The following is a 25,452-nucleotide window of genomic DNA, read 5'->3' as shown; positions in this document are numbered from 1 at the left end:
CGACATTAATAATTATGTTAAAATACATCAATTGGATATTGTTTATTGTCCAAAGTGCCATGAAGAAAAGATGTAAGGGAATGAGATAGTTGATTTATTATTATTATTATTATGGGTTGTTTTTATTTGAAGGATTGGATTGAATTTCATGAAATTAAAGAGGAAAAAATAAACAACGTTCTTGAATAATGAGAATAATTGGTTCATATAAATATGGATGATTCAGGAATATTGGGTAAGGGAGTCTAAAATAGAGCTACTTGCAAAGAATAATCAGTCTCAAGAGAATCAGTTCTTCGTTTTTCAAGAACTGGAGGGACGTTCCACTTGGGGTGAAACCCTGATTTAGAAAAAAATTTGAGTGTAAGTACTGGTCTCTAGGCTTATATTTATTCCCTTAGTTAGAAGATTTTATGGCTATAATATGGAAATAAATGGTTATTTCTACCCATACAGGTTTAATCGATATATATAGACTAAATATCGTTTCCAAACTCTTATGTGCCTGGTACTATGCGTAGAGTAAGTGAAAAAGACACAAGTTTTGTGTTTTCCTAGGCAGGGGCTAAGCATGTGGGTCTATAAATACAGTAAAGAAAAAAAAAATGAAATGGTTTATTTATTTTTGGCTGTGTTGGGTCTTCGTTGCCGCGTGTGGGCTTTCTCTAGTTGTGGTGAGTGGGGGCTACTCTTGTGGTGTACAGGCTACTCATCGCGGTGCCTTCTCTTGTTGCGGAGCACACACTGTGGCACGCAGGCTCAGTAGTTGTGGCGCACGGGCTTAGTTGCTCCACAGTATGTGAGATCTTCACGGATAGGGCTTGAACCCGTGTCTCCTGCATTGGCAGGTGGATTCTTAACCACTGCACCATTAGGGAAGCCCCAAGCCAGGCTGTTTTAGATGACCGTGAGGAGCAGAAATATGGAAAAGTAAATTAGCGATTTTAGTGTTCATAAGTTTAACGGGATTGAACTGGTTGGTAAATGCAAGCATAGCCATAATTAGATAGATTTTTTTTTTTGTTTTTAATCTGGAGAGTTTCTTTAAAAGTAGTTTCCATATGCGGTAAAATTTTATTGTGTGTGACATAGTACTATTGGAACTTTCCTTTCCATCCCATTAACTTTAATAATGTTGCTGTGGTATTATCTATCTTAAAAGCTACCTTTGCACTCTGACACCTGTGGTTCTCTTAAAGACAGGAATTGAGATCACCTAATTGTGCTATTTAATAACAAACACATTCATGAGCTATACATGAAAATAATGACTGTTTACACGATGAAACAAATTGCAGATTTGATTCCCTTGCTCTCATTCTCAGCAGAGTATAAATTAGCAATCCCAGACACAAACAGTAATAACAGAAATGTACTAGGCCTTGGATTATAAAGCTAAAACATTTAGTGATTTGAAAGAACTGGCAACAAACCTCACTGGTCCTCAGCCCTCTTGCAAAACCAGGTCAGGGAAAGAAGTAGCCCCGTAACGTTCTCGTTCTCGTAGGATTAACTTTGTTCTTTCTATGACTTGAGTCAGGTCACTTGAGTTTAGATGACTTGATATCAAAGTAACATTTTTAACACTCATGTTCTGCTAACTTCATAAAATTGTATTTAAAAAATCTTTCCCTTGGGAGGCAACTGTTTGAACAAGAATTGTTAATAATTGGGTATCGAGAGAATGTTTGTAAGTGTGGTACTTTTTCTCACTCTGTGTATCTGTAGTTGTTCTACAATAGCTGGAAGGAAATCACCCCACCTTCCCACCGTGTTCCATTTTCTATCCACCAGGTCTCCCAAATTGCAGTTGTAAAATATTAGAATTGTCATAATGGAATCTATTCTGAAATGACATCACTTTCTATCACAGCTGAAAATAGATATGAGGAAAAACACATTTAAAAACAGCGTTTGTCTTATTTACATTTCATATGAACTCTAAAGTAACGTGCCTCCTACACTCTGGAAAATAGTTATTGAAGACTGTCATCTAAAGCAACTGAAAAATACGCTGAAAGAAAGCAAAAAAGACAAACAAAAGCTCTGTGTTACATGTAAACACTTATAACAAAGCTGAGCTTCTGAATGGTCACTGTGTTTCTGAGAGAAAGGAAGATTCCAATGATGCCTATGTGGCTTGGAATTTCAGAGGAGACAATATAGTGTGGGAAGTCATGAATGGGAACTTTGGAATAAGAGTTCGGTTCAACTTCTGTCACCGACATTCCCGAGTTGATGACCATCATTAAAATATTTCCTGTCCCTAAGACCCTACTCTTTATATCTTAAGGATGCATGATCATAGCTACTTTTAGAGCTCTTGCAAGGTTAAGATTGAGATAACATATTTAGAGTGTCCACACCTAATTTCCACTCAACTACTTGAGTTCCCTTACCTGCCAAAGTTATAATTCCCACTGAAGAACATTAACCCAAATACCGCCCCCTTACATGAATATTGTTGTTAACAGGTCATTGGCTTGAAAATGAATTTGGGTGGAAAATTGAGGTTTGTTCACATTTAATACACACCAAAAACCTCATCCACCCACGTGTTCAGATCTCTGAGGAACCGAGGGGGGCGTGGAGTTTTCAGAGCCCTCACCCCACCTGTCGTAGGCCCTGGTTTCTGTATATCTGCTCCACTGCTCATGGTTACCCCATTGACAGAAGACTGTCTTTCCCCGTGCTGAATGCCAACGCCTGTCCCTGAGTCAATTTGTCTCATTTTTCCATGCAACTATTTCAGTGGACGTCAAGGTGCTGAATTTTTACATGTGCAATATTTATGTATGAGTGAGAATAAGCACAACAGTAATTTGATGCTAAGGTATTCTGAATGCTTCACTGGGATAAATTAATTACACCACGCGGCTCCCTGTTAAGTAGACCCATCCTGCTCTGGCTCCTGAGCATTCTGCGGCTAGAATTTTTCACTACAGAGGTGAAGAAGTGGGGAAAGCCAGCTCTAATTAGACCTCCACACATCTTTGGAAGAGGTCTGTGATAGTCATTTACTTGTCTGTGTTTACTTTTATGTGGGATTCCTCACAAGCTCACAGGGAGGAAAATTAGTCATTCATGCCCTGAGTCATTGAAAAATATTAAAATGCGTTGAGAGACAACTATGTGTCAGGTACTGTTCTAGGGGCTCGGTAAACATCAGTAAACTAGGAAAGCCCACTTGTTTACTGTCTGTCTGCTCCCTCTGGAATGCATGTAGGCAGAGACTTTGATAGCTGAATAAGGAAAAAGAGTACCAGCCCAGAGGAGTTATTATTGTAAAGGCTGGTCAGGGAAGCCTCACTAATAATTTGACATTTGAGTAGGGACATCACAATGCTGTTTTTACAAATGAAGAGAGCATCAAAGAGATGAAGTGACTTGCTCATGGTCACATGACGGTGTGCACCTGGGATACAGTGGGTGCTGAGATTCTGAATGTGTGACTGTCCTTTTTCATGAAGGAATCATGGAAATCACTTCTATCTGGTCTTATGGTATTTATCAAAGTGTAGAGGGGACTAATGTATAGTCATATATTTTTTGAGTGAAAAAGATCAGAGCAGGAATCTTTTTATAGAAAAGAGGATGCTTAAAGTCTTAGTAAATTTGACAGAGAGGGGCAGGCCAGTTAGATGCTGCAATAAGAACAAAAGCACATACGGAAAACAAATTCGGTGTGATAAGTGTTATGACTGAGTAGTGCATAAAATGATAGCAAAGTTCAAAATTGGAGGGGGTGAATTTGTATTTTAGCAGGCAGCTGATCACTCCTGCCTGATCTTTTGGATTGTGAACTACTCCAGACCAGAGAACTGTATGTGTACCTCATCAGTCTTTATATCTCCAGCTCTTAGTACAGTGCCTGTTTCGTTGGAGGTGCTCTCTCCACGGCCACTGATTTGAATAGCGTTATCCAAACTTTTGCAAAGATGAGGAATTAAAGAGGGTGGATGATGGTGTCATGGTTTCTTTTCTCTTGCCCTGCTGGTGGTGGGCTAGAAATTAGAGTTATTTGGAGTGTTTTGACAGACTCAGCATAAATGTGAAAGACCATAAGGAAGAAGGAAAGATTGATTTTATTTATCACCCTCCCGATTCCCTCACGTGAGCCTTCTTTGGATATTAGGTTCACTCACACCAGAAATGGATGCCTAGAATTCACTCATAATAATAGATTATTTGCATACATGAAGGTAGTGAGGCTTATGGAATTTTATTTGCCTCTAAATATATAAAACAACAAAAAAGAATTTTTACACTTTGAAATTGATTGGGCAAATAGTTATTGAAAGAATGCCTGATAAGTTCAGGAAAAAGCAAAAGCATCCCCATATCTTTGGAGCCCTTTGGGGCCATTATTTGGCAACAACTGCTAGAAAAAGACAAAGGAAACATTACAGATCTTAGTGATCATCAGTACAATATGCCTCTGTCTAGGACACAGTATATTTGATGTGTTCCATAGGTTTTCAGGAAATGTACATTTTTAACAAGGATGGATGAAAAAACATGCTATTACTCAGGCACATTAGTACTTATGGTGAGAAATATTGGAACTAGAGTTAGAAAATTCTGGATTTCATCATCATTTACTAGCAGTGTGACCTTGAGTAAAAGTCACTTATTATGTTGTACTTTGAAAGAGTAGGAAAAGTATGTCTTCCAGGCAACCTCACCCACATTTCTTTGATTTAATCCCTTGCTCATCTTAGAAACAAAGTGCCCGTGGTCTTAATTTAATACAGAGAAATCATGATGAGAGAGGGTAGGTGACGTATTCAAAGTCACCCAAAACATAAATGTCAGATTTAAAGACAAATGTATTCCTTTGTCCTCATCCAAAAATGTTTTCTCTGTATCACATGATTTCTCTTAAGTATATTGCACTCATGTTCACGCACAGAGGTTACTCCTAGAGTATTTCATTTCTCATTACACTGCATACAATGACATGTGCAAGAAGAGACTGCAGGTTTCTCAGAATTAGTGCCTTGCATTCTTTGTATTGCGAGAAGGTCAACAACAAATGAACACATAAACCTCAGGTCCTGTAATTACCATGAGCAACTAAGAGTTTGAAGGAGCCAGTCTTTTGCCTACCGTGGGTACCTCTACTAAAGAGATCATGCACAGACCCCTGCACCATGCCTAATGCTTGGCAAATAGGGGGTAATTAGTGAGTGACTATTGAATTGCATTGAAGGAAGCAGACTTTTAGAGATGATCGAGCTTCAATATTCATTCATTCATGCATTCACACACCAAACATGTATTCCCATAAAATGTATCTTCACTTAGATTTATTGGAACAAAGACATTAAAAAGAAGAATACGTGCAGCAGGGAAAGGAGTATCGAATGGGGCATGAGAAGAGATCGATAAGAATGAGGAAGAGAAAAAGAAGGGGGGGTCATGTAAGTTTTTAAAAATCAGCGAAGAAAAAGGAAGAGCTACCTATTTGTTAGGGTTTCTCATTTTAATATAGATCATCAAAATCATAAGCCACTTAATGTATTTGAAGAAACAGAGCTCTGATGTATTTTGACAACTGTCACTAAGGGAACAATAGCTCCATAAAAATCTGCCCTCACTAACCCTCTGTCTGGTAACTCTGTTAACTGGAGCACCTGCCTCACATCCCATTCTGACTGGTTTTGCCTCGGGCTTGCCTCCCAGGAAGGTCAGAAGGCTTCTTGTTTATACACGTCTAATTATCTCTGTCCTGGAGGGACACAGAGATCCATTCACCTATGTTTGCCTCTCTGTTGTGGGGTATAATCATACCTGGATTTCAATATTCACAAGTGTCCAGGGCTAATTATAGTTAAATGTGTCCTATGTATATGAGAACCACCGATAACCAATAGCTCCTGCAGGTGACATATGTCTGTCTCATTTTTTTTTTTTTTTTTCCTGCAAGGTAAGTATCACTCTCCCAGCTTCACAAAGGAAGTAGCTGGAGCCCGGAAAGCCAGGGAGTTGTAAGCCTGGTTACCCGGTTTTGTGTAGCTCTGCACATTGCAATCCTCCCCCTGCTTTTACACTTAGCGTATAAGGAATGTGAAGTTAGCCTCCTAGTCTGTCTTCTCCGCCGTATCCTGAGTACGTGAAACAGTGTTCTATACAGAACAGTCATTGACAAACATTTGGGGAACCACAGATTGATTCCTTGTCGGTTATTTAGCCGTACTGCTTCTTCCCCTTATTCTGTACAAAATAGAGCCCAGGGCATTCTGTGCCACCTGCCCTATTAGGTCCACGATGGGAGCTGAAAGGCGTTGACTGGCACAGTAGAAATAATTTTGGTGCGAGAAAAAAACCTTAAAAATGAAAAAGAATAAATAGGGCTTCCCTGGTGGCGCAGTGGTTGAGAGTCTGCCTGCCGATGCAGGGGACATGGGTTCGTGCCCTGGTCCGGGAAGATCCCACATACCATGGAGCGGCTGGGCCCATGAGCCATGGCCGCTGAGCCTGCGCGTCCAGAGCCTGTGCTCCGCAATGGGAGAGGCCACAGCAGTGAGAGACCCGAGTACCGCAAAAAAAAAAAAAAAAAAGAATAAATAAACTAAAACCTATGATAATAAGCAAGAGTGAAAAAGAGGGACGGTTACGGTGCCAGGGGAAGGAAGCTAATGGTGCTTCTTGCACTGACATGGATCTGATGAAGAGGGAATCACATAGCACCATTGTTGGAGAAGAGGCATGAGGGGAGGAGGAGGAGAATTCTATTTTGAGAGATAATGTGAAGGAACGGAGGGAAGTCACTCTGCTGGGAAGAAGGCAAGCCTGCAACCCCAAAGAAGAATGTAGGAAGATTTCAAAAACAGAACTTTGGGAATGTAACAAAGGGGTCAAGGAGGGTATTGGATTGAAAGGCACAAAAGGAGTGGTGAGGAGATTTTCCAGGATTAGTTAGTTGTGAGATCGATAGCCCTTAAATTATTCTAAACGAATCAAGTTGGCAGAGTGTCAAGTGATTTTATTACGTGACTCCTCTCAGTACTTGAACATGTTTTACTTTTGTACATGTCAATAGTTTATAAAGGTCTTTGACTAATAAACAAAACGCAGTAGAAGCCTGACAGTGGTAGGAAACCCTAGAATATTTCTTTCGAGCCCAGTCGGATTCCTGATTGTTACTTTGAGGGCAGTTGGGACAAGTTGTCAGCACATGTTTGGTGCTCATGGTAGCAGCTATAATAATTATAGGAAGACCGTCCCCTTCCTGGCCAAAGCCCTCTCCTGGAAGTAGGCGTGCCCCTCTGCCCCGTGTTAAAGCCATGGAAGCAAATTGATACCTCATGTCTCTGAAGCCTTGTGTTATGATTTTATGAATGGTAACCTTATTCATTCACATGTAGAAATCATACAGTGATCATCTGTTGCTAAACATGTAGTGACTCATGGGGCAAAAGCAGAATTTATTAGCCAAACATTTCTCTAAAAATTTGAGGTTGAGGATTTAGTTAATTTGGAAAATTTTATTAACAATGGCAGTCTTCGCCAATGCCTGTCTTACTTTCTGCATTTTATAGATACTTCAAATCAGGGTCAGTGAGTCACTGGAAGCTCCCTGAGGGAGGTCCCTGAGTTGGTCTAGCACCTCTGGGTTAGCGATTACTAAAAGAGGAAGAGCGATGACGATTATTTGAAGCTAACAGGCAAACTTACACGCAGAGCACTCTGAAGTCAGTGATTGCTGATCATCTAGACCCTCCAAAGTGTAGAGGAGAGCAGTCGGTGTAACAGGAAATACAGAGAGGAATATCAGGTCTATTGCTGTCTCAACCGTGTTAAAGCTCATGGAATATAAATAATTTAATAAGGCCACAAAAGTTCATGAGTCTTCATCTTTTAGCAGGAACTGCAATAGGTACCTGACTGGGTGGTTGTAAAAAATAACGATGAGGTGATGGTGATAATAATTTCAATACCTGTCCAGGTAAATATCTACTCTTTGCCAGCCATTGTGCTAGGCACCTTGTATGCACGTAGACTTCGTACCTGTGTAGGGCCTGGCACAAAGGAGGCTCAGTAAGATGTGGAGTCTTATTATTTTTACTGTGATTGATCTTTACAATCACCCAGCAATAATGTAGAATTAGTGGTAGTTATAGTAGCAGTACTAGTGATCAGCTAGTTACTATTATATTATTGGCTAAATATTTTAGATGCATTATCTTCCTTAATAATCATTTTATGAACACAAAAGCCTATGGGTAAGTACTATCTCTTTGTAACGGAGGAAAAAAACAGGGGCTCAAAGACGTTAAAAAGTTACCCAGGTTATTTATGACACTTGGAATCGGAAGGGTCAGAAATCAACCCTGATGTCCCATATCAAATCCTGGGCTCTTAAAACACCATGTTGCGGGGCTTCCCTGGTGGCGCAGTGGTTGAGAGTCCGCCTGCCGATGCAGGGGACACTGGTTCGTGCCCCGGTCCGGGAAGATCCCACATGCCGCGGAGCGGCTGGGCCCGTGAGCCATGGCCACTGAGCCTGCGCGTCCGGAGCCTGTGCTCCGCAACGGGAGAGGCCACAACAGTGAGAGGCCCGCGTACAGCAAAACAAACAAACAAACAAACAAACAAAAAAAACACCATGTTGCACTTGTCCATGTCAGCAGGCTAAAAGCAATATGACGTGCTGGGTCTGATTGAGATCTGGGGTCAGACAATTCCTCTGAGGCATTAGAGGAATCAGGGCCACTTTAACATTTGGGGATAGTATCAGTTTTGAGTATCTGTTAGGCTCTGTGAACAAGTGCTAGGTGCTGTTTCATGTAACCTCAGGTGGATGTTACTATCTCTGCTGTATAGATGAGGAGACTGAGGTTCCAAGAGTTGAAAATAGTTTCTTAACTTTGGCTCCATTTCTTAGTCGGTGAAAACAGAGCTTGTGCTTTATCTACTCAATCCCCACCCCCCACCCCCCGTTCTCGTCTGCCCAAGTCCTGAACTGCTAAGAGAAAGCATCCAATTTTGTAGCGACCTTTGCTTTGCTTTTTAAACTACCCATACTTATTATACATATAATTAGTTATTGGAATTATAGCTTAAGGAAAGAATAGTGTCATCCTGTTCTTCACAGAAATAATTCCACTTGATTGAGGAGTCCCTGGAAGTGTTTTCATTTAGGGGAAAAGAAATTTCACCTTAATTCTGAATAGGAATAATTGCGAGGATTTCAGTGTAACTGAAAATTGGCATTTTAAATAACATCAGTTATTGGCTAGCCTGTGTGTTGATGCTATAAATGGTGGCTTTTGCAAAACTACTTAATAGGGGAATCCAGGAGCTACAGAAGCGACAGTCCGTACACTAAATGCACTATGAACATTGTATGTAAAAATATAGAGATGGGGTATCATTGTTATTTCACTTACAACTATTTCATATGTTATTCTATATGGATATGAAGATAGACGTGGCTGTGATCCACGCAGTGGGAAAACTTTAAAGTTGTAGTTAAGTATATGGAGTTTTTTTTTCGTTCTTTCTTTTCCAAGGGGCAGTGTATTATTTCATTAATAATTCATACTTAAGATTCTAGAGACCCAGATTTGTATCCTTGCTCAGCCACAGTCTGTGACATTGTCCAAGACCTTTCTCAGTGCTGGACCACATTCCAAATCCCTAATATTCATGTGATAATACATTTTCAATTCTGACAGATGAACTAAGTTTTCTTATGGATTCCTGTGGGAAAATTTAGCTGTCATAACTATACATTTTCCAAGAGAAGTAAATAACAATGGAACTTCAAAAATAGAAAAACCAAAGCATTGCTGATAAAGCATATAGATCAAAAGAAATTGTTCATGAATTCATCCTTAACTAATTCAATTTTTGAAGTGTTACTAGTATACATAGCTCATCAGCATCACTGTTTTGAGTGATCCTGAGAATATCTGAAATATTAGAACAGTGCACCACAAATTTATACTGAGACATTCAATAAATAACTCAAATGTCAATTATGAAATGGGTACAATATCTAACGAAACCATGAGAACCCCTGGCTTCTTTAATCTGCAACACACACACACATCACTGGCATTCAGGAAGTGCTGTGCCCTTCCTCTGGCAAACCAGCATGGCCTTAAGAAGTGACTCTTGCAATGGTACAGAATAGCTCTTGAGTCTCCCTTGAGTCTTGAAGGCAGCAAGACTTGGTTTGAATCTTGACACCCTCCTTCCCGACTTAACGGCTCTGTTACCTTATAACTGTATCTAAATGTCTCTGGTCCCCAGATACATGACAATTATTAATATTTATCAAGTGCTTACATACTCCAGGGCTGAGTCCCCAAAGCAGCTAGAGAAATTATCTACAATTATCATTTTTTTCTGTCTCTCTTCTTCCTTTTTCACTCCCTCGTACCTTCTCTCTTGACCTTTGTGTTATTTTCTTCCCTCCTACATTTGATGATACCTATTATGGGCAAGAGATTGTGTTCAGTTCTGGGTATTCAAAGATGAATGAGACATGGTTCCTGTCCTCAGTAATTTACTACCAGGATAGGTTGACATAATAGGGCAAGTGGTGAAATGGAGAAGAAACAGAAAAGTAAGTGACATGAGGAAGTTCCTAGCAAAGATGGGTAAGATCCAAAAGAAGAAAAGTCATTAGTTCTACCTGGGAAGGCTCCTTGGCTTCTGAAACATCAGAGCTGAAAGGATGGATGGAGTTTTAAGAGGTCCATAAAGGGCAAGTGTGGACGAGGCTGCATTATCTACACAGAGTTGTGGAGGCACAGAAGCATGTGGAAAGTCTGAAGAAAGCTAAGTATCTGGGGAATCAAAGGCATATGCTGTGTAGAATGTTGTAGTCAAGATGAATCTGGGTACAAATCATGTAGAGATGTGGATGCAAAAAATATTAATTTTTGTTACATGAATACCACCGTGGAGGCATTACCATTTTGAAGTTGGTAAGAGATGTTCTTGCAGCATCACTGACTATAATCTTTGTTTCTAATATTTAAAATAACATGTTTACTTTATTGTTAGCACTGAATTAATACCTAAATTTTATTTACATATATATGTCTATATATTTATAAAATATAAATACAAAAGCATATATATATATATATATATATGGGTGAATGTATATATGCCCACATATATATATATGTATATGTTTATAAAAATAAATACCAAAATATGTATTATATTTCATATATCTCTATATGTGTCTGTATCTATATCTGATGTATAAAGTAAAACATTTGGCTTTTACCTCTCGTGTAATAATACCAACCTAAACTCTTATTTGGCAATTAATAAGATTTTAAACATGATTGGTGAGCTTCAGGAAATTTCAGTGACTTGCCCAAAATCACATGGTTAGTAATACTCCTGAAATAAATTTTCATCTATATAATCCCAGACCATTTTCTAACAGATGCAGTCCTATACTTTCTATTGCAGAGTGCTAGGAAATGTGGCAGTGAACCTCCAATTCCTTCACAAAACACATCAAGTTATCTTCATTTATATTCTTTGCCAAATTGTTATAAGCACTTATATAAGATTAATCATGGGATACATTATTTTTATTTTTTTTTTATTTTGTTTTTGTTTTTTTTTTTTGCGGTACGCAGGCCTCTCACTGTTGTGGCCTCTCCTGTTGCAGAGCACAGGCTCCGGATGCGCAGGCTCAGCGGCCATGGCTCACGGGCCTAGCCGCTCCGCGGCATGTGGGATATTCCCGGACCGGGGCACAAAACCGTGTCCCCTGCATCGGCAGGCGGACTCTCAATCACTGCGCCACCAGGGAAGCCTGGCATACATTATTTTTAAAATAAAATTTTTAAAATGTTATAAGCATTTTAAGTTGCTACATAATATTTTTTTAACATCTTCATTGGAGTATAATTGCTTTACAATGGTGTGTTAGTTTCTACTGTATAACAAAGTGAATCAGCTATACGTGTACATATATCCCCATATCTCCTCCCTCTTGCGTCTCCCTCCCACCCTCCCTATCCCAACCCTCTAAGTGGTCACAAAGCACTGAGCTGATCTCCCTGTGCTATGCAGCTGCTTCCCACTAGCTATCTGTTTTACATTTGGTTGTGTATATATGTCCATGCCACTCTCTCACTTCATCCCAACTTACCCTTCCCCCTCCCCGTGTCCTCAAGTCCATTCTCTACATCTGCGTCTTTATTCCTGTCCTGCCCTTAAGTTCTTCAGAACCTTTTTTAAATATATGTTCCATATATATATGCGTTAGCATACAGTATTTGTTTTTCTCTTTCTTTCTGAATTTTATTTTATTTTTTTATACAGCAGGTTCTTATTAGTCATCAGTTATGTACACATCAGTGTATACATGTCAATCCCAATCGCCCAATTCATCACACCACCTCCACCATCACCACCCCTGCTTTTCCCCTTGGTGTCCATATGTTTTTTCTCTACTTCTGTGTCTCAACTTCTGCTCTGCAAACCGGTTCATCTGTACCATTTTTCTAGGTTCCACTTATATGCGTTAATATACGATATTTGCTTTTCTCTTTTTGACTGACTTCACTCTGTAAGACAGTCTCTAGATCCATCCACGTCTCGACAAATGACCCAATTTCGTTCCTTTTTATGGCTGAGTAATATTCCATTGTATATATGTACATCTTCTTTATCTGTTCATCTGTCGATGGGCGTTTAGGTTGCTTCCATGACCTACCTGGCTATTGTAAATAGTGCTGCAGTGAACACTGGGGTGCATGTGTCTTTTTGAATTATGGTTTTCTCTGGGTGTGTGCCCAGTAGTGGGATTGTTGGATCATATGGTAATTCTATTTTTAGTTTTTTAAGGAACCTCCATACTGTTCTCCCCAGTGGCTGTATCAATTTACATTCCCACCAACAGTGCAAATACCCCCTATTTTCCCTGATGAATTTGTACCACTTAACCTCATAATTGAAAGACTCTTTTTCAGAGATCGTAAGGTGATAATTGCACGTTATATTGGCAAGAGTTTTGGGGAATAACAGAGCTAGTTTTTTCATAACTAGGATAATGTGTTCAACAAGTCTTATTCAAATAGGAGTTTAGCACAGCATTTTATATCAACTGCAATCTTTGAACAGCACAATCTGGGAGACCCACAAAGAGTGAATTACAGTAATCAGCCTTCAAAATGACAAAGGAGTTAATCAGCATCTCCTTGCCTTTCTCATGAAGCCTCTCAATCTGGTGATATCACAGAAATTATAAAAGGAAGTCTTCGTGACGGATACAAAATGCTTCTCAAATGATAATACCAAAGACAATGGGAAGAAAAAAATAAAGACTCAACTTTTAAATTTCTGAGATGACTGAATTCTAATAAGAAGTACTCCCTGAATGATGAGACATAAGGAATAGCTGTTTAGTACTTGGGAGGAACTTAGGCCAGGCTAGGATTTAAATTCTTAAACTTCTGCCCAAGGGAAATCTCCGTGTGATTGAATACAGTTAAGATGAAACCATGTCTTTTAAATACAGGAGAATCAAGCACATTGGTCTATTCACAGTAGGGTGGTGAATGCCAGCTTCAGAGCAAGATGATTCCCTCTTTCCCCTGTAATCCTCCTGCCAGGGTTCACCTCCAATCTCATACCTTCCCAACCCTACTCCCAGTGCCGGGTTCAAAGTCTCCATTGAATTCAATTCACAGAGAATGGACTAGTCTCATTAATTGAATTTTCTGATTAGATTAGATTTTCAAAATGGAGTTCCAGGGAAACACTTCTAGAATTTAATAGTTTACATTTCCCGTTTCTGAGTCTACTTTGCAGTTAATGTGATCAAGGATTCAGCAGGACAGGCTCATCCTTTTGAACATCAATTGCGGATTTTTCTTCTACTGGAAATGTTAGAGCCTCCTATTTTCAAGAAAAAAAAAATGTGTCCCAGGGAAGTTCTGTGATTTTTCCAAAGGCAACTATTTAAGGTGTCTAACTAAGTCAGCCCTAGACCCCTTCCTGAGTTGAAAATTTACAAAAGCCAAAGACAAAATCTCTAACAGTTTTCATTGTATCAACTCCAAGTCATATGCTGTTTTCTTTTTTGTGAGGTTATTTACCATACTAACTGCCCCTGAAGAAAGCATGTTGTATACTACTCTCCAAAAAACTGATAACTCTGATTTGTTGCCAATTTGGTGTAATGGAAGTTTAAACATAATATTTAAGCTTGTGAACACATTGCTGGGCATTGAGGATGTGTGACTATAAGCACATGGGGAGACGTGGACACTACTTTTGCTTGACCACTACTTTGAAAAAGAGGAACACAGTCTATTTCTCGGGAGATGGGAAGCTATTTAAAATAAGCACCATCAAAAGTTGTTTTAAATTAGTTTACTTTGGCAAAAAGGGTATAAGGATCTTTTCTCTGTCTTCTTAAAATCACAGGTGAAAATGGATAAAAGTGCCATTTAATTGAGGATTATAGTCACATTTTAGTCTTCATGGTTCAAAAGCTGTGACTTCTCAAATCAGAGAGGGAAAATCACTTATTACTATATTTTCTGTATTTGGTGATATTTAATACCAAACAATTATTAAAACATAGAAGTCCTTCTCTTGTCCACAAAAGAAATAGCTTAAAGCTACTAATACTTGGGAGAATATGTGGGCCAAAGCAAATAATTCAGGGTAAAAGAAGTAGAAAGAACGTTTAAGGCAGTTTTTAAGCTTCTGTTTTAGGAGTTTATTAACATCTTGCCGTATCTATGCACGTGAAATGATCTGCCTTTTGTAGAGGAATTTAAAAAGTTAAGTAACATGTATAGATATGACCCAACACAAGCAGAAAAATAGAAGGACCAAAGGCACTTGTGGTTTTTCTTATCCTGCTTTTATGGGCACAAGGTAGCAGGAAAAATGTTCCAGAAACTATGTCTTTTTAAAACTATGGATTTTTTAATGAGTTGCTGCTAGTTGTAAGGAAATGGGCTCAGGCAAAGCAAGAGCTGTTCATTACAGTTTGTACTGAAGCCAGTTTCGTGTGTGACACACCCTAAGGACATGGGAGACACTCCCCACTTAACCTTAAAATATCAGGAAACCTACTCTCAATGTTGTACAATAAAAGAAGAAGGTGTGAAACCTCCCAGGTGTGTAGCTTCCCAGATGGGTCATCGTGAGCAACTCACTTCACTGTATACGTATTATTCTCATGTTACAGATAAGGAACCAAATACCTGTCTGGCCGTCTCAAGGAGCAGTCCTTTAGACAGCTATACGCGATGACATTGATGAACTTTTGACCTGTAGATGTAAGAATGACATGGTGGAAACATGTTTGACACGTGGCTAAAGAACCAGTATCCGAACCATATCTTCTAGGGTCCTGGCAGGAGTGGGGTGATTCAGGAGAGTTTAATGAGGGAAGTACTGACAAAAGTATGGCCAGGTTAAGAGCGCCCATTAAGGAATAGGGAAGCCCCACAAGGCCAGCAGCAGAAGTGCTAATATCATTCCTAGACCTGAAGGAGCCAGGGAAGGAGGCGCTAACAGACACTAGAGTTTTGCTCTAGTGTTATCCCAAGATAGAAACCGTAGATGGCCAAGCATGTGATTGCGGTATTGGGTGGTCTGGAACCTCACCCTGCTCCAGCCTCCCTGTCTCCTGGGGTAGTGTGCATTGGTGGAGTCTAACACAAAGCCAGCAAGTAAGTCCATCCATAGAGGCCACTCTCCCACACCAAAAGTAGGTGCAGAATGCTGGAGAGTGGATGTGGAAGAGCAGCTGGCAAGTGTTCAGCGCTCGAACCAGTATCCAGATAAGCATTAAATTCTGTTTGGGAAGCCAGAAGGGGAGGGGAGACAGTACGGTTGGGTAACTACTGTGTGACAAGAACTTTGCATGATTTATCTCACATAGTCTTAGAATCCCCTTGATGATGTTAAATCTCCATTTAACAGGGGAGGTGAGCCCTGGTGGGTTTAATAATGTGTTCATGATCACAAAGCTTGTAAGTGTGAGGATAATATGAGAAACCAAACTTGCTTGACTTCAATAGGTAGGAGCATTTATAAGGGGACTCTAACTTGTCAACAGATGGGCCTCGTAGGTAGTAGGAAGCTGTATACCTTGATGGTGGAGGACATCAACATTTCTGTAATAGGTGGAAACCCAGGGAGCTCTTCTTGTCCCATTAAAGCAAGGCCTGCTGTCATGATGCTTCACTCATATTCTGATACAACTCACAGACACTGACCCAAGTATGCTATTTTCAAACGAGCTTCAAAACTATTTTAATTCCATGTGTCCGAGAGACATCACAATTTTTTTTAATTTACTCTCTCATGATATATTAAAAAAAATGATGAGAATAATACATACCAGTCTTCTCTGACTCTGAGGAAGCTGTAAAAATTCTTCCACTGAAGTAACCTGAGAGGATTAATGTGTAGACCTTAATCCATCAACTTCTTTGAAAACAGTTGCTGCCTCCCTTGAGGAATTATATTGCTTTTCTCTGATTATTAGAAGCTCTACATCAAATTCCAAAGTCCAGTGGATGGCTTTAATTCATGATGACCTTAAATTGTGGTGGTACCTAAACTTTACAAACTACAAGTTACTCATGTTACTAGCATGGGGGTAAAACTGTTTTCTAATCCTTCTTACTGGAATTGGGCCCATACTGAAGATTCTGAGTCATGAAAATATACATCCATAGCGGAGTAACCGTGTTGGCATCTTGTCATGCTGATAATGAGGTTTTCTTATTGTTGTTTTTACTGTCTGTTGCCTAGATGTTTATTTTCCTCTCAGCAATGCCTCACAGTGATCCAAATCAGAATGATTGCTATATTTCTGTTTTTCTCTTCTTTCAGTTTTTTGTTTATAACCATATACGTATGACCTATTGACTTATATTACAATATGGTCAAATCCTGAAAGAAATCACTGTATTGAAAGATATCAGTATGTTACTATCCATACTTCCAAATAGGCAGGGTTATCCAGTTGAGTGCTGCCTGAATGGGAAGCTCTGATATAAAGGTGGCTTCAAGGTTGAAGAAAGTGCATAAGAACTCACAGCTTTTCCCAGAGCCTGCTCACTGACTGGGTGGATTAGATTTCCCTGGGCACTCTTGTGCCTCGGCTGATACTTGAATGATTCAGGGACTTGAAATCCTTGCAAACCTTTTACAGACAGATGATATAATTAGAGCATACGAGTCCAAAAACACAGGATTACAACTTCAGACATGACCAAGTGATTCACTCATCTTCAATTTGAATAGAACAGTTATGATGTCCCTGAGGTTAGAAGTGAGGGGCAAATTGTCTTTAATGCAGAGACTTTTCCTTCACTTGGTCCAGAGAGGTAACACATTCATTCAATAGGGATATTCTGGACTAGTGACAAACACTTCTATTATGGGCTTTTAGTAATATGGGGTGGGCATCTTACGGCATAGAGTTAAGTAAAACTGCAGGGCACAGAAAAATATAGTATCATCATAATAAGATATCTGGATGGTTATTTGAAATGGGAAGAATAGCAATATCGGTTAATATGGGAATGCCCAAGTTACTCATAGTACATTCATTCAATGAAAAATTATACAGCTATAAGAAGTAATGAGTTGGGCCTCTAACCATTGACAAGATCTCAAAGATATCCACTGTGTGAAAAAAAGTCTCAGAACAATGACTATACTGTGATCACATTTGTGGTTAAATGTTCATGTGCACATTTGCACATTTGTATGCATATACATGTGAAAATATACACATCAAAATATTAGCAGTATCTATGAAAAGAGGTATGAAGGTAGGGAGAGGGCTAAATAAAGATTTTTCAAAATATCATCAGGAATATCTAAGAAGATTTTGAATCTTTAATAAGAATATTAAATTACTAGTGACACACAGAGAAGCAGAAGATGAAACCCTGAAAATATGTCAGAAAAAATACTAACATTTTAGCACTGATATTGTTATTTTATATGATTTTATGTTTACTCCCTTTTCTCTTTTCTATATCTTCCCATTTCTCTAAAATATTTATTACTTTTACTATAGTCATGATGTAACTAAACAATTAAAATATAAATGTAGTTGAACAATGCCTTAAGATTTAGACACTTGCCTATATTAACTCTGATTGGCATTTTATTTGTCTGAGTTGATTCTAATGATGCATTTATTTCTTTCATCTCTCTGATGTATTTGTGAGCCTCAGAATGATTTATCTTTGACCTCAGAGCCTTCTAGCTATTTGTGTATTTACTTCTCTTGTAGGGGAATTGGAGTCTGTGATAAATTGTAGGATTCTTTCACTTCCAGGATTTTCCAGAGTAGATGAAGCTACGTTATGATTTATACTTTAATTTGGTAGGCAGGAGTATGCCATTCAGCTTACTTTCTAATGTATATATTCGCAAGTTCTTTTTTTTATACATTATAAAATGTATTTTTGCAGGTTATCCACTACTGTCTATGACTACAATCTTTCTCAGTGTTGGCATCAGAGATGCACACCAGCTAAATGTCAAGAGAAAAGAGAAAATTATCTGAGTGGGGTCCTGATGTATGCACGTGTGTGTGTGTGTATGTGTGTGATTCACACATTGATTTTTGAATGAGCTGTCCGGCTAAAAGTCATTCTCCCATTTTTTTTTTCCCTCAGCAATTATAAAAACTGCCCTTCCCAATATGGACAGAGAAGCCAAGGAGGAGTACCTGGTTGTTATCCAAGCCAAAGATATGGGTGGACACTCGGGTGGCCTATCTGGAACCACAACACTTACAGTGACCCTCACTGACGTGAATGACAATCCTCCAAAATTTGCCCAGAGTAAGTGAATTCCCCATGCTGGTGAGCATCTAAGTATGATGTTTCCCTTTGAATCTACATTCTAATTTTCAGTGATTTGAAAAATTGATAGCAATCACTGACTGCTTATTATATGCAAGGTATGGTAATTCATATATATGAAAAACTCTCCTATCACTTTGGTACGAAATGTATCCTCACTTTACAGATTTCAAAGAATTTAAGAACATTTCTGAATATTAAGCATAAAGTAAACAATGGAGCTGAGAATTAGAACCAGCAAGTCTGGCTGCAAGATTTGTGCCTATTTCTCTATTGCATGGTACCTCCCATTAAGAAAACTCAAGAAATGATTGAAATGCACCTCAGATATTGTTCTATCAATAGTCCCACTTGTATAAAAGAAACTAAATCTCTAGAGCCTGAGGTGGGGAAGGCAGATGTACAGTACACTTGCTGCAAAATGTGCACTCCTCCTTCCTGTGGCTGGTGGGACATCAGTGATCACTGACTCTACCCGTTCCTACTGAAGCTGTGCTTGGCCCCAGAAACCTCTCAGCAGCATTGCAGGCAGCCACCATCAATGAATCCAGGAGACGATCATTATTTGCCAACTTTCTTGTACTCTCATAGAACCCTTTCCTTCTGTGCATTTATCCAAGTAATGTGACATTAGAGAGATGATTTGGGAAGGACTTTCTGACATGGAGAGTCTTGAAATGAGAGAAATAAATGACGAATAGGAATTAGCTGGAACAAGGTGAAACTGGGGAAGGGAGGATGGACATTGCAACTAGAAGAAAAGGATGTCCAAAAGCCCCAAGGAAGAAGGGTGTACGGCCCTGGATGAGAACTGAAGAAATTTCACTACAGCTGGAGCACGAGGCTGGAGAGTTAGGCAGGAATTAGCCATCCTTGGATTTGCGGGTCATTTTAAGTACCAAGACTTTTATTCTAAGATCACTAGGAAGTCATTAAAATATTTTAACTTGTAGGTTAAGTAATAAGATTTGATTCTAGGGAAATCAGAGAAAATGGAATCTGGCCTTCTTCCAGTGTCTTTCCACACTGCAGCCAGGTAAGGGGTGCTTGTAATCATTCATGTAAAAGGTGATGGAAGCCCTGGCAAGCAAGGTTGGTCGCAGTGGGAGTGGAGAAAGTGGGAGTGGAGAAAGTGTATAAGAAAGTGTTAGATATTTAAGAGCTAATGGTAACAAAAATCTAAGGATAGATTGCATTTTCAGTTGAGGAGGTGAGTTATCCTATTCCTGACATGAGAGATTACATGCATGCTAGTGCTCTTTGCTGGGATAGGAAATACCTTCGGAAAACCAGTTTTTGCAGAGAGAGAGAAGAGAGGGGAGGGAGAAGGAGAGTGAGAGAGGAAGGGAAAGACAGAGGTGCGGTTTGAAAGTGACACATTTGAGGTACCTTGGAGAATTTCTCTGCAAAAATGCCAAGGTAGAAAGAACAGAAAAGATGCATTTCATTAAGAATTTTAGGAAAAGTGGGAGTGAGAGCAGTGCCTCTTGACCAGTTTTGCTTCACCGACTCAGCTGTGGGAAAAGCACCACAACCGGCTCCAGCTGGAAGTGGGGGCTCAGACTTTAATCCACTGGAACATTTTCCGTGTGGATAGCATGAGGTAGAGCTTCAAAATGGCGGAGGAGTGAGCCGTGGAGATACCATATACATCAGAAATACATCTACATGTGGAACAACTCCTACGGAACACCAAATGAACACTAGCATAAGACCTCAGACCACCCAAAAGGCAAGAAACTCTCCACGTACCTGGGTAGGGCAAAAAAAAAAAAAAAAAAAGGGACAAAAGAATAGGGAAGGGACCTGCACTTCTGGGAGGGAGCTGTGAAGGAGGAAAGGTTTCCACACACTACAAGCCCCTTCACTGGCAGAGGCGGGGGGTGTCAGGGGGGAAGCTTCAGAGCCACGGAGGAGAGCGCAGCAACAGGGGTGCGGAGGGCAAAGTGGAGAGATTCCTGCACAAAGGATCGGTGCCGGCCAGCACTAACCAGCCCGAGAGGCTTGTCTTCTCACCCGCCGGGATGGGCGGGGGGCTGGGAGCTGAGGCTGGGGCTTCGGTCGGATCCCAGGGAGAGGACTGGGGTTGGCTGCGTGAACACAGCCTGAAGGGGCTAGTGCGCCACAGCTAGCCGGAAGGGAGTCCAGGAGAAAGTCTGGAGCTGCCTAAGAGGCAAGAGACCATTGTTTCGGGGTTCGTGAGGAGAGGGGATTCAGAGCACCGCCTAAACGAGCTCCAGAGATGGGCGCGAGCCATGGCTATCAGCGCGGACCCCAGAGCCGGGCATGAAACGCTAAGGCTGCATCTGCAGCCAACAAGAAGCCTGTGTGCAAGCACAGGGCACTATCCACACCTCCCCTCCTGGGAGCCTGTGCTGCCCGCCACTGCCAGGGTTCCATGACTGAGGGACAACGTCCCTGGGAGAACACATGGCGCCTCAGGCTGTTACAACATCATGCTGGGCTCTGCCGCCACAGGCTTGCCCCGCATTCCGTACCCCTTCCTCCACCCGGCCGGAGTGAGCCAGAGGCCCCTAATCAGCTGCTCCTTTAACCTCATCCTGTCTGAGTGAAGAACAGATGCCCTCAGGGTACCTACACACAGAGGCGGGGCCAAATACAAAGCTGAACCCCAGGAGCTGTGCGAACAAAGAAGAGAAAGGGAAATCTCTCCCAGCAGCCTCAGGAGCAGCGGATTGAATCTCCACAATCAATTTCATGTACCTTGCATGAGTGTAATAGCTGAATGGACAACGAATCATCCCAAATGGAGGCAGTGGACTTTGGGAGCAACGATATATATATTTTTTTTTCCTTTTCCCCTTTTTGTGAGTCTGTATGTGGATGCTTCTGTGTGTGATTTTGTCTGTGTAGCTTTGTTTTTACCATTTGTCTTAGGGTTCTGTTTTTTTTTTTTTTTTAGTATAGTTTTTAGCACTTGTTATCATTGGTGGATTTGTTTTTTGGTTTGGTTGCTCTCTTCTTTCTTTTTTTTGTTAATTTTTAAATAATTTTTATTTTTAATAATCATTTTTTATTTTTCAGTTTAACGACTTTATTTTTTTTGTCTTTCTTTCTTTCTTTTTTCTCCATTTTATTCTGAGCCGTGTGGATGACAGGGTCTTGGTGCTCTGGCCGGGCATCAGGCCTGTGCCTCTGGGGTGGGAGAGCCGAGTTCAGGACATTGGTCCTCCAGAGATCTCCCAGCTCCACGTAATATCAGACGGCGAAAATCTCCCAGAGATCTCCATCTCAACGCCAAGACCCAGCTCTACTCAACGACCAGCAAGCTACAGTGCTGGACACCCTATGCCAAACAACTAGCAAGACAGGAACACAACCCCAACCATTAGCAGAGAGGCTGCCTAAAATCATAATAAGGTCACAGACACCCAAAAACACACCACTGGACACGGGCCTGCCCACCAGAAAGACAAGATCCAGCCTCATCCACCAGAACACAGGCACTAGTCTCCTACACCAGGAAGCCTACACAACCCACTGAACCTACCTTAGCTACTGCTGGCAGACACCAAAAACAACAGGAACTATGAATCTGCAGCCTGCAAAAAGGAGACCCCCAAACACAGTAAGTTAAGCAAAATGAGAAGAAAGAGAAACACACATCGCATGAAGGAGCAAGGTAAAAACCCAACAGACCAAACAAATGAAGAGGAAATAGGCTTTCTACCTGAAAAAGAATTCAGAATAATGATAGTAAAGATGATCCAAACTCTTGGAATTACAATGGAGAAAATACAAGAAACGTTTAACAAGGACATAGAAGAACTAAGGAGCAAACAAACAATGATGAACAACACCATAAATGAAATGAAAAATTCTCTAGAAGGAATCAGTAGTCGAATAACTGAGGCAGAAGAATGGGTAAGTGACCTGGAAGATTAAATAGTGGAAATAACTACTGCAGAGCAGAATAATGAAAAAAGAATGAAAAGAATTGAGGACAGTCTCAGAGACCTCTGGGACAACATTAAATGCACCATCATTTGAATTATAGGGGTCCCAGAAGAAGAAGAGAAAAAGAAAGGGACTGAGAAAATATTTGAAGAGATTATAGTTGAATACTTCCCTAATATGGAAATGGAAATAATCAAGTCCAGGAAGCACAGAGAGCCCCATACAGGATATATCCAAGGAGAAACACACCAAGACACATATTAATCAAGCTATCAAAAATTATATACAAAGAAAACATATTAAAAGCAGCAAGGGAAAAACAACAAATAACATACAAGAGAATCCCCATAAGGTTAACAGCTGATCGTTCAGCAGAATCTCTGCAAGCCAGAAGGGAGTGACAGGACATATTTAAAGTGATTAAAGGGAAAAACCTACAACCAAGATTACTGTACCCAGCAAGGATCTCATTCAGATTTGATGGAGAAGTTAAAACCTTTGCAGACAAGCAAAAGCTAAGAGAATTCAGCACCACTAAACCAGCTTTACAACAAATGCTAAAGGAACTTCTCTAGGCAGGAAACACAAGAGAAGGGAAAGACCTACAAAAACAAACCCAAAACAAATAAGAAAATGGTAATACGAACATACATATCGAAAATTACCTTAAATGTAAATGGATTAAATGCTCCAACCAAAAGACATAGACTGGCTGAATGGATACAAAAACAAGACCCGTATATATGCTGTCTACAAGAGACCCACTTGAGACTTAGGGACACATACAGACTGAAAGTGAGGGGATGGAAAAAGATATTCCATGCAAATAGAAACCAAAAGAAAGCTGGAGTAGCAATTCTCATATCAGACAAAATAGACTTTAAAACAAAGACTGTTACAAGAGACAAAGAAGGACACTACACAATGATCAAGGGATCAATCCAAGAAGAAGATATAGCAATTGTAAATATTTATGCACCCAACATAGGATCACCTCAATACATAAGGCAAATGCTGACAGCCGTAAAAGGGGAAATCAACAGTAACACATTCATACTAGGAGACTTTAACACCCCACTTTCACCAACGGACAGATTATCCAAAATGAAAATAAATAAGGAAACACAAGCGTTAAATGATACATTAAACAAGATGGACTTAATTGGTATTTATAGGACATTCCATCCAAAAATAACAGAATACACTTTCTTCTCTAGTGCTCATGGAACATTCTCCAGGATAGATCATATCTTGGGTCACAAATCAAGCCTTGGTAAAATTAAGAAAATTGAAATCATATCAAGTATCTTTTCCGACCATAATGCTATGAGACTAGATATCAATTACAGGAAGAAAAAACTGTAAAAATACCAACACATGGAGGCTAAACAATACACTACTAAATAACCAGGAGATCACTGATGAAATCAAAGAGGAAATCAAAAAATACCTAGAAACAAATGACAATGAAAACACGATGACCCAAAACCTATGGGATGCAGCAATAGCAGTTCTAAGAGGGACGTTTATAGCAACACAACCCTACCTTAAGAAACAAGAAACATCTCAAATAAACAACCTAATCTTACACCTAAGCAATTAGAGAAAGAAGAACAAAAAAAAAACCCACAAAGTTAGCAGAAGGAAAGAAATCATAAAGATCAGATCAGAAATAAATGAAAAATAAATGAAGGAAACCATAGCAAAGATCACTAAAACTAAAAGCTGGTTCTTTGAGAAGATGAACAAAATTGGTAAACCATTAGCCAGACTCATCAAGAAAAAAAGGGAGAAGACTCAAATCAGTAGAAGTAGAAATGAAAAAGGAGAAGTAACAACTTAAACTGCAGAAATACAAAATATCATGAGAGATTAATACAAGCAACTATATGCCAATAAATTAGACAACCTGGAAGAAATGGACAAATTCTTAGAAAAGTGCAGCCTTCCGAGACTGAACCAGAAAGAAATAGAAAATATAAACAGACCAATCACAAGCACTGAAATTGAAACTGTGATTAAAAACTTCCAACAAACAAAAGCCCAGGACCAGATGGCTTCACAGGCGAATTCTATCAAACATTTAGAGAAGAGCTAACACCTATCCTTCTCAAACTCTTCCAAAATGTAGGAGAGGGAGGAGCACTCCCAAACTCATTGTACAAGACCACCATCACCCTGATACCAAAACCAGTCAAAGATGTCACAAGGAAAGAAAACTACAGGCCAATATCACTGACAAACATAGTTGCAAAAATCAACTATCCAGAAATGGGCAGAAGACCTAAATAGACATTTCTCCAAGAAGATATACAGACTGCCAAAAAACACATGAAAGAATGCTCAACATCACTAATCATTAGAGAAATGCAAGTCAAAACTACAATGAGATATCATCTCACACCAGTCAGAAAGGCCATCATCAAAAAATCTAGAAATAATAAATGCTGGAGAGGGTGTGGAGAAAAGAGAACCCTCTTGCACTGTTGGTGGGAATGTAAATTGATACAGCCACTGTGTAGAACAGTATGGAGGTTCCTGAAAAAACTACAAATAGAACTACCGTATGACCCAGCAATCCCACTACTGGACATATACCCTGAGAAAACCATAATTCAAAAAGAGTCATGTACCACAATGTTCATTGCAGCTCTATTTACAATAGCCCAGAGATGGAAACAACCTAAGT

At 39.8% G+C, this 25,452-nt stretch overlaps 1 protein-coding gene across 6 annotated transcripts in view; it reads left to right on the top strand.

The window, feature by feature from the left end:
• CDH8 (cadherin 8) overlaps nucleotides 1-25,452 on the top strand; it is a 380,312-nt gene that overhangs the window by 198,186 nt on the left and 156,674 nt on the right. For all 6 annotated transcript variants that reach the window (XM_060288665.1, XM_060288664.1, XM_030863783.2 and 3 more), the window contains one exon: nucleotides 18,657-18,824. In XM_060288665.1, coding sequence (XP_060144648.1) covers nucleotides 18,657-18,824 — 168 coding nt within the window. The remainder of the gene's footprint in view (nucleotides 1-18,656; nucleotides 18,825-25,452) is intronic.

Source organism: Globicephala melas, chromosome 19, assembly GCF_963455315.2.
Source record: "Globicephala melas chromosome 19, mGloMel1.2, whole genome shotgun sequence".
Taxonomy (NCBI): Eukaryota; Metazoa; Chordata; class Mammalia; order Artiodactyla; family Delphinidae; genus Globicephala; species Globicephala melas.
This window is presented reverse-complemented; position numbering and strand designations above follow the sequence as displayed.